Raw genomic sequence first — 14,771 nt, forward strand, 5'->3', positions numbered from 1 at the left:
GACAACATAAGAAAATATTTTACACACCTGACTTCTATATTCCATAATCCAAACTTCTCCTTCTTTATCACTGTCAATTTAAGAAGAAAATTGCTAAGTCAGATTTCTTATGAACACATTTGCAACAAGTATGGTCTAGTAGATAAGGAAGCGAAATATTGAATTTAACGTCGATAAGACAAATAGTGCATATGATTGTAATCCATACAATATTGGGAAGGTGGGGTGGGGGGCTAGGTCTAAAATCTTGATAATCAAAAGGAAATCAATAGTGTCATGTCAATATTATTACATAAGCCCCTCAGGTGCATGAACAAAAATTCCAACCACCATATTATACTTAATTTGTGGGGAATGTTATGCCCTTCCAACAGCCTACTGTTTTTGACAATAATTAGTTCAGTTCTACCAAAAGAAGAAATGTCACTTCAAGAAGGTTGATTTCCAATTGGGGATGGGCATAATATATATATATATATATATATATATATATATATATATATTACGAAAAAAATTGCAAGGACTAGATAAAACTAAAAGTGATCAAAATAAATATTTAATTGATTGGATGAAAATCATATAACCGACCCAACTTATCTAGAATTGATCCATGACTATTGTCATTGTATTTGAGTAGTGCTTCAAAGTAATCTTTCTTGTATTGATAAGATTTTCCTTTTAACAAAAGGCTTTGCCACAACATAAAATTGATTGACCTAAAAACTTAACTAAATAATACATTTATCAAAGAAACTGAATATTCTTTTTCAAAAGAACCATAAAGAATATAAATTATTGCATACAGCTGTGCTCTCATAAAATTTAGCTTTAATCACCAAGAAAAAAAATGGGTGACATTAATTTTAGATATGTTTGCTTTCTATTCTCTTAAAAATGAAAAAATTAAAGGGGTGTTTTGGAGCAACGTTAAAACTATTACTGTGACCTATAGATCGAGTTCAAATCGTGAAAGAAATCATTAATACTCGCATTAGAATAGCTAGTCTATATCACACTTCTTAAAGTACAATTCTTTTTCACACTCTATATGAACGTAAAATGCTTTGTGCCGCGAATTATTTTTTTTAAAATGAAAAATTGTTTTAGTGGAACAACAAAAAGATGACCAAGTACATGATACGGACATTGAAAAATTGAAACTAGTTTGGTATTATTATTTTTTCAAATTAAAAAATAGGAAGATATTGTTACTTTATTTGATTATCAACTCCTTAATCTTTATAGGATAATAAAATTATATACTCTAAATGTTAGTTTACTAAAAAAAATATTATTTAAACCAACATTGTAGGTCCAACTTCACGTGAACATCAAACTCACTGCATGAGAAGTCAGCCCTATCCACCTCTTCATATAGTTCTTTCCCTACACAAATATTTTATTTGAGTTTTAATCGGGTGCTCAGTATTTATATTTAAGTCTGATTAAATTTAGATTTGTATCAGAAAATTTCGTATCAATGTAAAGTATTTTTTTAATAAAGACGACACATAATCAAGACTTAAATTCGAGTTATTTAAAAATGAAAAAGTACTTACAATTCTATCACAATCAAGGATAGAGCCACGATGACAACTCCAAGTTTGAAAAAAACTAGTAGTCTTTGTTCAAACCCTATATTTGTGTTTAAAAATATATATAATAAGTACAAACAATTTTTTTGAAACTCAATAGATAAAAAAAATTATGATTCAGAATTCACAAATTAAAAATTCTGTTTCCTGCCCATAACCACTACTAAAAAATCATTATTTTTTCAATGAAAAATGTGTAGTGACTATTTTCATAGATATTTTGATTGAATCGTTGAGAAAAAAATAGTAGTATTTTCAGATGGATAAATTAGAAAGTTTTTTACTATTTCGATGAGAATCTATTTTCCTCCGATATTTTTTGAATAAATTGATTAGGTGTGAAACTAATGAGAAAATATTCTATAAGACACATTTTCTCAATGATTCACTGTGAGAAAAACTTTTGTTTCTAAGTGTGAACCCTTCTTAGTTACATAAATATTTTTGAACCTTCCCTATGTAGCATTAAACAATTCTAAAGAATATTTTAATGACAAAACCAATATAGGTACCAATTGCTTTAAGGAATTGTGAATTTTTTTTGTATAAATTCAACCAACATAAAGCATTACATCATATTACAAATTCCAAACTCTCTTCTTCATTTTTCTAACATGAATAATTTCTTGAATTCTCAATACTTACACAAACATCAATCTATATTGAATCACAACAAAAAGAGGCTAACTCAAGAACAAGTCAAGAGGTTAGAGGCAAGTTTTGATTCCACCAAGAAGCTTGAGCTTGACCAAAAGCTTCAACTTGCTAAAGAGTTGGGTGTTCCTCCTAGACAAATTGCTATTTGGTAAGTACTCATGAATATATATATTTTTTTTAAAATAGCTACAAAATCTATTATAAATCTGTCGTTAAATAGTCATAGCTAACATATTTTTTCGATAACTTGTCGTAAAATGGGAATATCTAGAGGCGAGGCGAGCTACTATATTAGGTACGGGTTCAAATGAACCCAATAACTTTTGCTTAGACAATGTATTTGTATTATCGCACTATTTAATTGTGAACACAACATAAACACATGAAAATAAGCTATTGGCTTGATGGTAATTTCAAAATCTATAAACTTCAAATTCTTATCAGACTAAACCTCTAAATTCTTTTTTTTAATCCTTTTTTTTTTTTAAAGATCCTTTTCTTAAAAGGACTTTTGGCACTCATTTCAGACAGTCAAACAACCTTCTCCCTCCTTGGCTCCGCATTTGGGATTAATATTTTTATTGTTTAGTGACAGGAGTTGTTTGTCTCTAATAATAACGGAGCTAGAATTATCATTAAATAGAGCCAAAATATAGAGAAGTATATACCAAACACATGAAAGTTTTCTGACATATATATATATATATATATATATATATATATATATATATATATATATATATAAAATAAAAATAAATGCATAGTGTAGTTTTTCTGACAAAAGGGTGTTAGTTGACTCCCAAGGCAAGGGTGGTTTCAACGAGATACTTGTCACTATAATTCCTAATTTTTTTGTTTAGTGGTATAAACGTCTTATCTAAAAGTTTTTCTTTTTAATTTACGTAATTATATCTTCAACAGGTATCAGAACAGGCGAGCTAGATGGAAGAATCAGAGTCTCGAGCTCGAGTATACTACACTCCAGCTTAATCTAGACACAACATTAGCTGAGAAGAAGCAAATAGAAAAAGAAAATGAACGTCTAAAAATTGAGTTGAAGAAGGTTAATGATATGTTAATTGCCATTAAACAAGCTCAAGTTCAAGAGGAATTAGCACAAGGGATAATTCCTTGTTCAATTTCAAGTGGTAATTGTGAAAATGGAGGAAGTTCGAGTTTTCAAGAAGATGTGAGTTGTTCATGGGTTAATAACAATAATAATAATAACAACAACAATAATAATAAAAACAATAATAATAATAATAGTGAGTCTAATTTACCACTTGATGAGCTTTATGCTTGTTTAATAGGTGGAGAAGAAGGGTCAAAATATAGTTTAAGTTGGCAAAATGGGAAAGATCTTTGGGTGTGGAAAAATTGAAAGATATGTACTATGTGTTGATTATTATTTTCATCTGTATTTGATGTCTATATCAAATCAATGAATATAAAATGTATGTCACATTTTTCATAATACATTTATTAATTAATTATGATTAACTAATGTGTTCTTTGTATTTTAATTTGTAATTGTTAAAGTTAAATTACTCGATTTGATGTAATAATCAGATAAGCATAAGTCTTTTTTTGATACGTTACATGATTATTTATAATAGGATGATGATCTTGCAATAATCAAGTGGTTGATGTAGATTTTGAGTTGGAAAAAATTAAAGATAGATAGATTGTTATTAAAAAAAAATTATTCATATTCGATGCTTATATCAAACAAATGAATGCGAAATATATGTTTTTTATGCACATGAATCATGACTTATCATTTGATCATGTTTCACCTTAAAAACTAGTTTGATGATTTCTATTCTATTCTGTTGTTATCATAATTGGGTCGTAATTCATGTGATGATTTAAAAGATATTCTTCGTATTTCTAGAAAGACAATCATCATGCCTTGGTCTTAAGATTAGACATAAAAAGACTTAAAAATATTACTTCATGTCTACATGAGTTTGTTGAGATGCTTACACATACTGTGATATCATTGAGAGCTCAAATATGGAATACATAAATATGTGAACTCTTTATAAAATTAAGTACTGTTTTTATATATTTTTTAAAATTATTATAATATAATATGTTGGCATCCGTACTACAAGCCAATAGGAAGTAACATGAGTCAATTTGGGCAAGAAGTCGTTGGATTACCAAATAACCACCCATATATAATGTCCAAAAGTATTTGGAATGAGGTGCTATAAACTCTAACTCTAAAATTGTAAATTGTCTTTCACATTTTCATCTTTACATATTCGAGTTTTCAAAAAGAGTTAAAAAGATCATAAATACATTTAGCTATTTTTTCCCGTAAGTTTCATGCTTTAACTATACGTTGTTGTAATTATTTTTTTAATTGAACTATTACCATCAATATACTAAAGCGCATCTCAATTATCAGTTGTTCTTTTTTGTCTGCTTGAACTTTCACCATTTATACATATAAACACACATCAATTATAAATTGTTCCTTTTTCCAACTTGTACTATCACTATTCTTGTATTAAAACACTTCAACTATCAATTATTTTCTTTTTCTACATGAGTTATGGTGATAAAAAAAAAAAAATTGATAGTTGAAATGTGTTTTAATATATAAACAATGATATTTAGATAGTTAATGTTATTTGGTGGTAGTTCATTTGGGAAAACTAAAAGTCAAAGACGTAAAATTCATATAAAAATGACAATTGAAATGTATTTTTTCTACTATTATCTCTTTCAAATAGTATTATCCACTTTCACAAATATTAAGTATTTAATTAAATATTAATTACAATTTGCTTGCGGTTGTTTCCATATTTGTAAGTGCATCACAAAGATACCCATATACTCCTAATTCATTTGAAAAGACAACTCTTTGTAAATTCTATGTTATAAAGAGATTAAATCATTTACTTTTTCATGCTCTAAAATAATTAAATTAGAATTTGATTGAGGTTGATGTGCAATGTGTGGAAAATATACATCGATTACCAATTCACATGCACTAATAATATTATTAGAATTTGATTAAATCATTGAGTGATTTTGATATTATTTTCACTACTTGAGTGCTCTTGATGATCCCAAAATTATAATTTCACTTCCCATCTCAAAGGTCCACCATTCCTTCTTTTTTTAAAAAAAAAATGAAAACTATATTTAATAATTTTATTTTAAAAAATTAAAATGTATTTAATACTACTAGAAAATTTTGGGGCTCTTACAATTATAAAGCCCAAAACAGTTGCTTTGGCTGCTTTACCTTTGGGCCGCCCATACTTCAACTAGTCTCCATATTCCTCGAATGAATCTCTTAGTTATTGAAGTTCACGTTAGTAGTTTTTAGACCGATCAAAATAGGTTTCGCCCGTAAAATCGACTTAACTCAATCCTTAAATTAAGTGAGGTTGAGCTAAAAAATTTAGTCCATTTAGAAATGAGGATTTTTAGTCTAGCTTCATAGGCTCTATCCGCGAGTTTCAGAGGTAAACCCGTGGATCGTGAATTTTATAAATATTTATTATATATATATATATATATATTAAGTAGTCTTTTATTTTATCAAATTTTCAGCAATTAGGTAATTGAATTTATTATAATTATGAATCTTTGACCTCATTTATTTTTGTGTTTATGCCTAATTTTTTATTTCTCCTTTCTTATCTAATTTTTCAACGTTTGATAGAAGCTAATATTATTCATCTTTTGATTGAAGGGTCAATTCGTCTCAATCTGTAGTCAGCTTAGGACTGTATTGAACTGCTATTTTTTAGGCCCTTTAGTTAAAAGAATCAATTTATCTTAATTCATTTAACTCGCTAGCCCTTTATAATTGGATTAAGTTGGAGTGGGTCAATCCATTTTTGACAGCTCTAACAGTTTTTGATGTGAACTCGGCGGGTCGTCCCCTTTCTACGAATTTTTCCATTGACCAGTGACACATCAATTACGTCTCCTCTTTCTCAAAAGGTATTTTAAAATATTTAAATAAGTTTTAGCAAATTCTATTATATTTAGTCTATTTTACAGAATTTGGTGCCGCTTTTCGTGAAATAACTTTTGTAAATTTTTAAAAATCTATTTTTGATGTTTAGGGCAATTTTAGTGTTATGGTGTTTTAGGGTTTAATGGAACTTTTTATCTTTTTTTAATCTTAGTTTTTCATAGTTCCCCCAAATTTAACAAATAGAATTTAATACTTTTTGGTTACTTTCAAAAACACTTAATGTAAAATTCAAAATGGGATAAAATTAATTAAATTTATCTTATTTTTTAAAAAAATAATACTCTCCTTTCTATTTTAGTTATCATGATTTTCTTGCGAGTCAAACTATATGAATTTTAACTAATATTTTAAGATATATTTTTTATCATATTGATATGAAAAAAATTGTAACTTGTAATATTTTTTATATAATTTTTGATTATCTAATTTTTTTATTTTATAATATTGAATTAAAATAATATAATTTAATTTTAAAAAAGTGCCAAATATAATAACTAAATGCTACGGAAGGAGTAAGTAATTTAGAATAAATATTTCAGGTAACCTTGACAGCATATGGGACAGAGGAAGCAATACTTTTCACCTACCACAACAACTTGGTTGGCACTCATTAAGATAAGAGTCCAATTTTCTACCACCCTATAAAAATAGACCAAATATATTTACCATCTTTTAAATTTGTCTCTAAATTTTATTTAAATATTTATAATATGACTTGTACTAATTTAGCATCTGAATATATAAAAATATGTATTTTTATGTGTGTTTTTAAATATCTATTAAATAAATAATTAAATTAATTACATAAAATATATCATTTCTTTTTATTATACGCATCAGCTTCAATTGAGATAGACTTGAGGTTTTACGACATATTAAGACTAATGCGTATATAATATAAAGAAATGACATATTAAGTGATTACCTTATCTACATAATGAACACTCGAGAATACGCACAAAAGATTTTCAAAATTTAAAGTGTCTAATAAAAATATTTTATCACGTATTCAGATGTTCAATTGAAATAAGTCATAGTTCAAATGTCCAAATGAAATTTACTTCACATTTAAAAGATTATAAATGTGTTACATCCTTAGGGGTTGTTTGGTTCGTCGACTAAATTATTTCGAAATTAAAGTCTAGAGATTATAATGTCGGGATTAATTTATTTCATCTGAAAGGTGGTATAAAATATTCTCAAGTATGATGAGATAGAATAAAATATCTATAATTAAGGTTGAAATTAAATTTATACTGTATTTGATTGATGATACATAAATTTATTTTAATATAAATTTATATAATGAACGAAACACAATATAAATATAATCTCAAACTTAATTTTGGTATATCCTGCCTTATTCTGCCTGCCTACCAAACTTAACCCTTTAATGCATATAAAGAGAAATTCTTTAATATTTGGGAAGTAAGAAGGAAACAATTTAATAATACTCCTCTAACATTAGAGTGTGTGTGTGTGTGTGAAAAGAGCATGGCTATGGATGATATCTCAATATCAAATGGTCTCAAAAGTCCCATGTTATCTCCAACATTATTGGACACAAACAAATGGTGGATTGTTATTATTAATAAGGTAATAGATGTTGAAGAAGCCAAGAATCAAATATTGTTCTCTTTGCCAATGATTGTTGTGACTAGTTGTTTCTACTTCATCAATCTTGTCTCTGTCATGTTTGCTGGTCATCTTGGAAAATTTGAACTTGCTGCCTCAAATCTTGCTAATTCATGGGCTATGGTCACTGGTTTATCTTTCATGGTATGTATATTTTTAATTAATTTCCTCCCATATGAATTTTTAGATTGTTATAGTCAGAGGCTGATTCAGGATTTAGAGTCTCTGGTGTTAAAGTAGATTTATCCATTAGTGGGGTTTGAAGAGGAAGAGGAAGTGTTTAGTCAAATAATTTTTTGTTAAAAAAGAGTGCAATGGGATTCGATTCTGTGACTTAAGACTTAAAATTCTGCCTTTTACAACTGGCACCACATAATACTTTTGTTCTATGGGTGGTACGTCTTTGATTTATATATATATATATATATGCCTAATATACATTAAGTTTCCGTCAAAGCTTGTGGGTGGCGTGGCACCTCCATGGGCCTTAATAGATCCGCCCTTGGTTATAGTTGAGATTCGTCTATTAATTTGACAGAATTCAATAGTTTTAACTTAAATTTTGTACTTATATTTAAAGATTCACTTAATTTGGTATAGATAAATTATCAAAATACCACTAATATGATATTGAATCCATAGTATTAGTTTCATTACTACATTATTAAATGTCCAAATACCTAGATAGCTTCTTAAATTTGATATGTTTTACAAAATAAACATTTAAATTTAGTCAATGTACAGATAGACACTTGAACTTGATAAAATTGTATGAGTTAGGTATTGAATCCATAGTATGAGTTTTCTGTACGTGATTTTGTTATGTTTTACTTGAGTCGAGAGACTATCGAAAACAACTTTGACTATCGAAAACAATTTTTCTATAGAAAGACTGCGTAGACACCACGCTTTTCAAAATCCACTTATGAAATTACACTCAATTTTGTTATTATTGTTATATATTGTATTCAGTTAGTCACTTTGTTTAAATGTTGACATTGCTAATAATTTTTTTTAACATAGATTGGCCTAAGTGGTGCACTTGAGACATTATGTGGCCAAGGTTATGGAGCAAAAATGTACAGAATGTTGGGAATGCATCTTCAAACATCATGCACCATATCATTCTTATTTTCTACATTAATTGCTATCATCTGGTGGAATTCTGATACAATTCTAATTTTACTTCATCAAGATCCTGACATAGCAAAAAAAGCAGGGGAGTTCTTGAGGTTCCTAATTCCTGAATTGTTAGCATATGGCTTTTTACAAAATATTTTGAGATTTCTTCAAGCACAATCAATTATAATGCCTCTTGTTGTGTGTTCAATGGGATGTTTAGTTATACACGTTGGCATTACTTATGGCTTGGTTCATTGGACAAGTCTTGGTTTTAATGGAGCACCATTAGCTGCTTCGATTTCGATTTGGATGTCCGTCCTCTCATTGGGTGTATACGTGCTTTTTTCCGAGAGGTTTAGTCATATCTGGAGGGATGGTCTCTCGTTCGAGCCGTTTCATTATGTCATTATAAACTTGAAGTTGGCATTGCCCTCTGCTGCCATGGTGTGGTGAGTAAGTAACCTCATATAACTCTTAATTTTGTTATACAATTTTGGACAATTTTATCTCCGTGAGATAGTTTTTGGGTTGAGTTAGCTCAATATAATGTTTGTTTCTTCCCACGGTATCAGAGTCTGACTAATCTCAATTCTTGATTTACATGATGTTGGATCTCCATGTTATGTTGTCTTGTCCACGCTCCACATGTCCAATCCTAGGCACAAAAGAAGTGTTAGAAGTTCCATATCTATTGTGGGATGGAAAATTAATTAGTTTTCATTTAAGGTATTAGTCAATCCTCACCTGATGAGTTATATTTCGATTGTTGAGTTTAGCCTAAAGTCCATTTTTACACTAGCAAAACTCATTGTCATCCAAGCCAAACAGGAATGAGGTGGGAAAATCATGTTTTCACATGAATTTCGCTGAAATTTGTCGGTGGGAAAAGCCTTTGTCTATTGCCAAAGTCATTGAATAGGTAGGTCGTGAATCCTTAGACTGTGTCATGTACATTTTCTTGGATTGCGTGTTAGCGTGAGATTTCTAATCTATCCTCGTGTGATTCCTAATATATTAAGGCAGATCATGGCTTGGCTTGATCGGTTCGAACACATAATTTCTTAATTTTATGTATAACAGTTTGGAGTATTGGGCTTTTGAGCTTCTTGTGTTATTAGCTGGTTTGATGCCAAACTCAGAAACAACTACTTCTCTAATTGCAATGAGGTAATTAAGCTTATTATTTTCTTTAAACCATCAATTTTTCACATTATTGAGGCCTAATTAAGCTTATGGATTGTGACTTTTTTAGTGTAAATACTGAAGCCATTGCATACACAATCTCTTATGGTTTGAGTGCAGCTGCAAGGTAATGTTTTTCGAGGTTTGCTTTGTTAGTTTCTGCATAACACCTGATTATTTCGATTCTAACAAGCACAAGAATGTTGACGGACAATTATAAATAAGTGAATTGAAAAATTATAAACTATTTTTTATTATTATTACCTTTCAATTTGTTACTAATAAGAAATGTGCATTGCAAAATATATGTGCAGCACTAGGGTGGCAAATGAGTTAGGAGCTGGAAATATTGATAAAGCTAAGCATGCCATGGTTGTTACTCTCAAGCTATGTGTTCTTCTTGCTCTTATAACTGATTTGGCTCTATTTTTTGGTCATAATGTCTGGGCTGGCCTCTTCAGTGATAGTACAGAAATAATAAACAATTTTGCCACCATGACACCTTTGCTCTTAATCTCCTTTGTATTCGATTTCTTTCAAGGAATTTTATCAGGTTAGATTCTTAAACTTCATGTCTAGTTAAACATTGTCGTATAAACTTCGCCTCTGCTAGTTGAACACTCCAACTTATCAAATGATCATCTACACACCTCAAACTCATCTCCATTGTGTCAGTTGAACACTCTAACTTACAAAATGGTCATCCAGACACCTCTAAAATTTATGTGTCACGACATCACGTCAGAGTCGAGTATCTACGAGACAAAGTAGGGATGAGTTGAGGAGTCTGTAAATGTGAATTCTCAAAGTTGGAGTGTTTAATTGTCAGTTGAGGTCAAGTTAAGATTTTTATTTATGTATTATGTCTATTAAGTTTTGTATTTAAAAAATGAGCTTTCTAATAGATATTTTGTAAATGAATTGATCATTAGGGGTGGCTAGGGGATGTGGATGGCAGCATTTGGCTATGTGCATCAACTTGGCAACATTCTATTTCATTGGCATGCCAATAGCTGGCCTCCTTGCTTTCAAGTTCAACCTACATGCTCAGGTAATTCAACTGCATGCCATGGCCTTTTTTTTTTTTGCACTCAGTTATTTAGAGGCGTATTCAAAATTTAAACTTGATAAACTTTACATTTGAGATTCTCTATTCCAAAACTCATTGTTATTCTACAATTATGAGTTAAAAATCTCGTATTTATTGAAATTTTTGTGGATTTTTAAATCTATAATGGTGTTATGAGTCAGAAGTTGATAGTGAATTCAGTTGAACTCATTAAGCAGATGCTTCATCTGCTTCTACTCATATCATGTTGAATACATGTTGTTATTCAGCAACATTTAAATATCTTTAATATATCATTCTTTGAATTTCAACATATTTATTCGCGATTCTGCTTAAAAGCTTAGTTAAGCACAAGTTAGGGTAAGGAGGGTTAAATCAACTTACTATAAGGTTTCTTCCTTATTCTCTATGATAATGTCTTCTACATCAGATATTTTTTCTACAACGCTTCACTATAAGATTATCATGTCTAAAATCCTCATATTGTTTTTTTATTTTTTATTTTGAAAAAATATGATACAGGGTTTATGGATGGGCTTGATATGTGGTCTAGCTTGCCAAGGTTTGGGCTTATTGCTACTAACATTAATGACCAAATGGGAAAGAGTAGAGGCCTCAACAAAGAGCAATATAGAAAATGAACTTCTAGCTTAACCATTGATCCATGAGAATTATTTTTTTATTGGGCCATTGGTGGGCTTGTTGGACATTATTAGTAAAGGGCTTGGGAAAATTTCAAAAATAGTTTTATTTGTGCTTAGAGTAATTTTGGTTGGATTTATCAGTCAAAGCAGGAGAATATATTTGTGCTTGGAGTAAGTGGACTGATTAGTTTATTTGCTGGGGTAAAATAATTCAAAGATATTGCTATCATGTGTGGTATTGTACACTTTTTACCATGATTTTTGAGTTTTCGCCATTGATTATTGATTGAGCCACTGGAATAGAATGTCCTCATAATTTTTCTCAAAATTTCTTACATAAATAGGATAGGATCCTTTGGCGTCAATATTTAAAAATTTGGCCTCGTTGAGAAAAATAATGCAAAAGTAACTGTTTTACTAGATGGGGACGAAAATTCTGAAAGGTTACTAGGATATTTTATTTGATATTGGAAAAAACTTACTTAACAATAGTTATGATGATTGCTAGGATTTGATCACGAATCATCAAAATTTCAATCAAAATACATTCTTGTAATGTTAGTCACACCAATTGCAACTGTTAGATTCAACTCAAACTTATAAAAATTAAATAGTCTCACTTTGTTTTCTTGTTCAAACAAACTCAATGAAGTATATATGTGCACAAACGGATCTTAAGGGTGTTAAAAAAAGGGTTAAAAACAAAAAAAAGAAATATTTTTTTCAAAATCTTTATAGGACCCTTTGTGATGACTTGGGAGAATAGTATGTAGGGAATAGGATCTAATATGCCCCTGAACTTGTCAAAAATGTCTAGATATAACCTTTGTTTGTAATTTAGCTCACTCATGCCCTCACCGTCTACATTTGGGCGCATATATACCCCTTTCAGTGTTAGTTGCTTTGTTGGAATTTTTTTTTATATTACGCGTGGAATTGCCAAATCCTCATTTGATTGACACATGACATTTATATTAACTAATAAATTTAGCCAATTGGATATATAAAAAACTGACTCATGCCATTATCCGACCCAAAAATACCTTTTAAATCCATTTTCATCAAAAGCCCTAAATGGGGTCTTTTCTTCTCCATCATTTTTCTTCTGCGCCACTCGGTTTCATTACCATCAAAAATGAGAAGTTCACGCTGCTAGGGTTTTGAGAAGATTACTCTCATCGATTTCATTTCAAGTTTTTAAAAACTGAGTCAGGGTTCGAGTGTTTCAAGTAGGCCGATGATGAACTGTCATTGTGGTATTGCAACGAGGATTTTCACAGATTTTACTCCAACGAATGTTGGAAGACGCTTTTATAAGTGTTCTAAGCCTAATTTAAATTTATCATACAATTTCGTTGATTTTAAAATTTTCTACCACCATTAATTTCAAGTTCATATTTTGTGTAGGGTTTTAAATGCGATTTCTGAAAATGGGTTGATGATCCACTCCATCCTAGAGTTGCAAATCTCATCCATAATTTAAAGATGAAAAACAATAATCTCCATCGTGAAAAGAAAGTTTTGGAGACAAGGATGACTGATCTTGAAAAGTATTTGACATCTGATATTGAAGAAAATTGTGAACGTCTAGATGAAATTTATGTTTTCTATAGTGAGGAAGTTGTTTTCGATAATGAAGAGGTTGTTGTCGATAAGTCTTTGGTGCATAATAGTGATGGAAAACAAAAATGTAAGAAAAAAGTCTGTAAAATGTGGATTGTGTTAGTTATGTTGTGGTGTTTTTTTTTGCACGATTCATTACATTTTGGATGATGAACTAGGAATTTCTAACTTTTGTCATTTCTATTTTGTAATGTTTAACTTAGAAAATATAAAACATATGTGATGTGGTTGATGACTTTGGAATTCTAATTCATATTTTGATTTAGTTATGATTTGTCAATTTCAATATTGCAACAATTGTAATGTCATTAAGGACATATTTGAATTGCTACAGTGTTAGTCATATGGTCATTGTTGAATCCCATTTCCAAAAGATGATAGCATGAATTGCTGCTGATTTTGCCGGTTACAGTAATGAGCACATTTTGATTAATGCAGTGAAGACCTCCTCTTTAGGCCCACATATTCAGTATTGTCTATGCCAGGATCAGCCAGTTCATCCCTTCCTTCACCCTTTAGGGCTTTGTGGGAATCGAACCCGGAACCTCTGGCTCCTTTATATCCACCTCACGGGATCGCCTCTCACTAAACCCTATCATTTTCTCCTTCTGAAAACTAACTTCGATCGTGTAAATTTTGATTTCATTTTCAGAGTAGACCTAGGAAAGTTAATTGAGGGTAAAATATCAAGAATACTCTTTCAAAAATATTAAAAAATACTAACCATAAAAAAAAAGTTGCTCAGCGTTACTCTTGGTGAGCCAGATCGCCTCGCGGAGCCAATTTGGCAAGTCGCTGAAGGCACCTGAGCTCACCTAATTGATCAATTTAGGACGTGATTTTGGACTTCATTTCGGCAAGGTAGGTCGTGCCACTGATCTTTTGCTCGCTGAAATTTCCAGGCCTTGAAGGATGTTTGAGACATCATTTGGCGAGCAATTCGGCGTGTCCCTGAATTGCACTAGCTCGCCAAATTATCTCATCGAGTACGATTCTATACGTATATGATTAATGGTCTGAATATTTAGCAAAATATTTTGGGTGTTACAAATGCTTTTACATTATCAAACCTGATGTGTTAGATTAAGAAAGGAGAACTTGAAATTGATTATAAGACAAGGCTAGGAGTGAATGAATACCTTTTGATTAATGCTTTTACATGAATTGTTAATTTTTTTGTTGTCTTTTACATTTTTTCCTGTGGTGACAAGTTAAAGACTTGAAGTAAGAATGTAGAA

At 30.2% G+C, this 14,771-nt stretch overlaps 2 protein-coding genes across 2 annotated transcripts; both read left to right on the top strand.

The window, feature by feature from the left end:
• Nucleotides 1-2,203: 2,203 nt before the first annotated feature.
• Nucleotides 2,204-3,633, top strand: LOC129877869 (homeobox-leucine zipper protein ATHB-52-like). Its single transcript, XM_055953402.1, has 2 exons — nt 2,204-2,400; nt 3,174-3,633. The coding sequence occupies exons 1-2, from the start codon at nt 2,210-2,212 to the stop codon at nt 3,631-3,633; spliced, it is 651 nt and encodes a 216-aa protein (XP_055809377.1). The 5' UTR covers nt 2,204-2,209.
• A 3,990-nt stretch (nt 3,634-7,623) lies between these two features.
• Nucleotides 7,624-12,155, top strand: LOC129876212 (protein DETOXIFICATION 18-like). Its single transcript, XM_055951576.1, has 7 exons — nt 7,624-8,037; nt 8,917-9,464; nt 10,096-10,182; nt 10,268-10,324; nt 10,512-10,750; nt 11,130-11,248; nt 11,789-12,155. Exons 1-7 carry the CDS (start codon nt 7,753-7,755, stop codon nt 11,918-11,920), a joined length of 1,467 nt encoding a protein of 488 aa, XP_055807551.1. The 5' UTR covers nt 7,624-7,752; the 3' UTR covers nt 11,921-12,155.
• Nucleotides 12,156-14,771: the final 2,616 nt, after the last annotated feature.

This window comes from Solanum dulcamara, chromosome 12, assembly GCF_947179165.1.
Source record: "Solanum dulcamara chromosome 12, daSolDulc1.2, whole genome shotgun sequence".
Classification (NCBI taxonomy): Eukaryota; Viridiplantae; Streptophyta; class Magnoliopsida; order Solanales; family Solanaceae; genus Solanum; species Solanum dulcamara.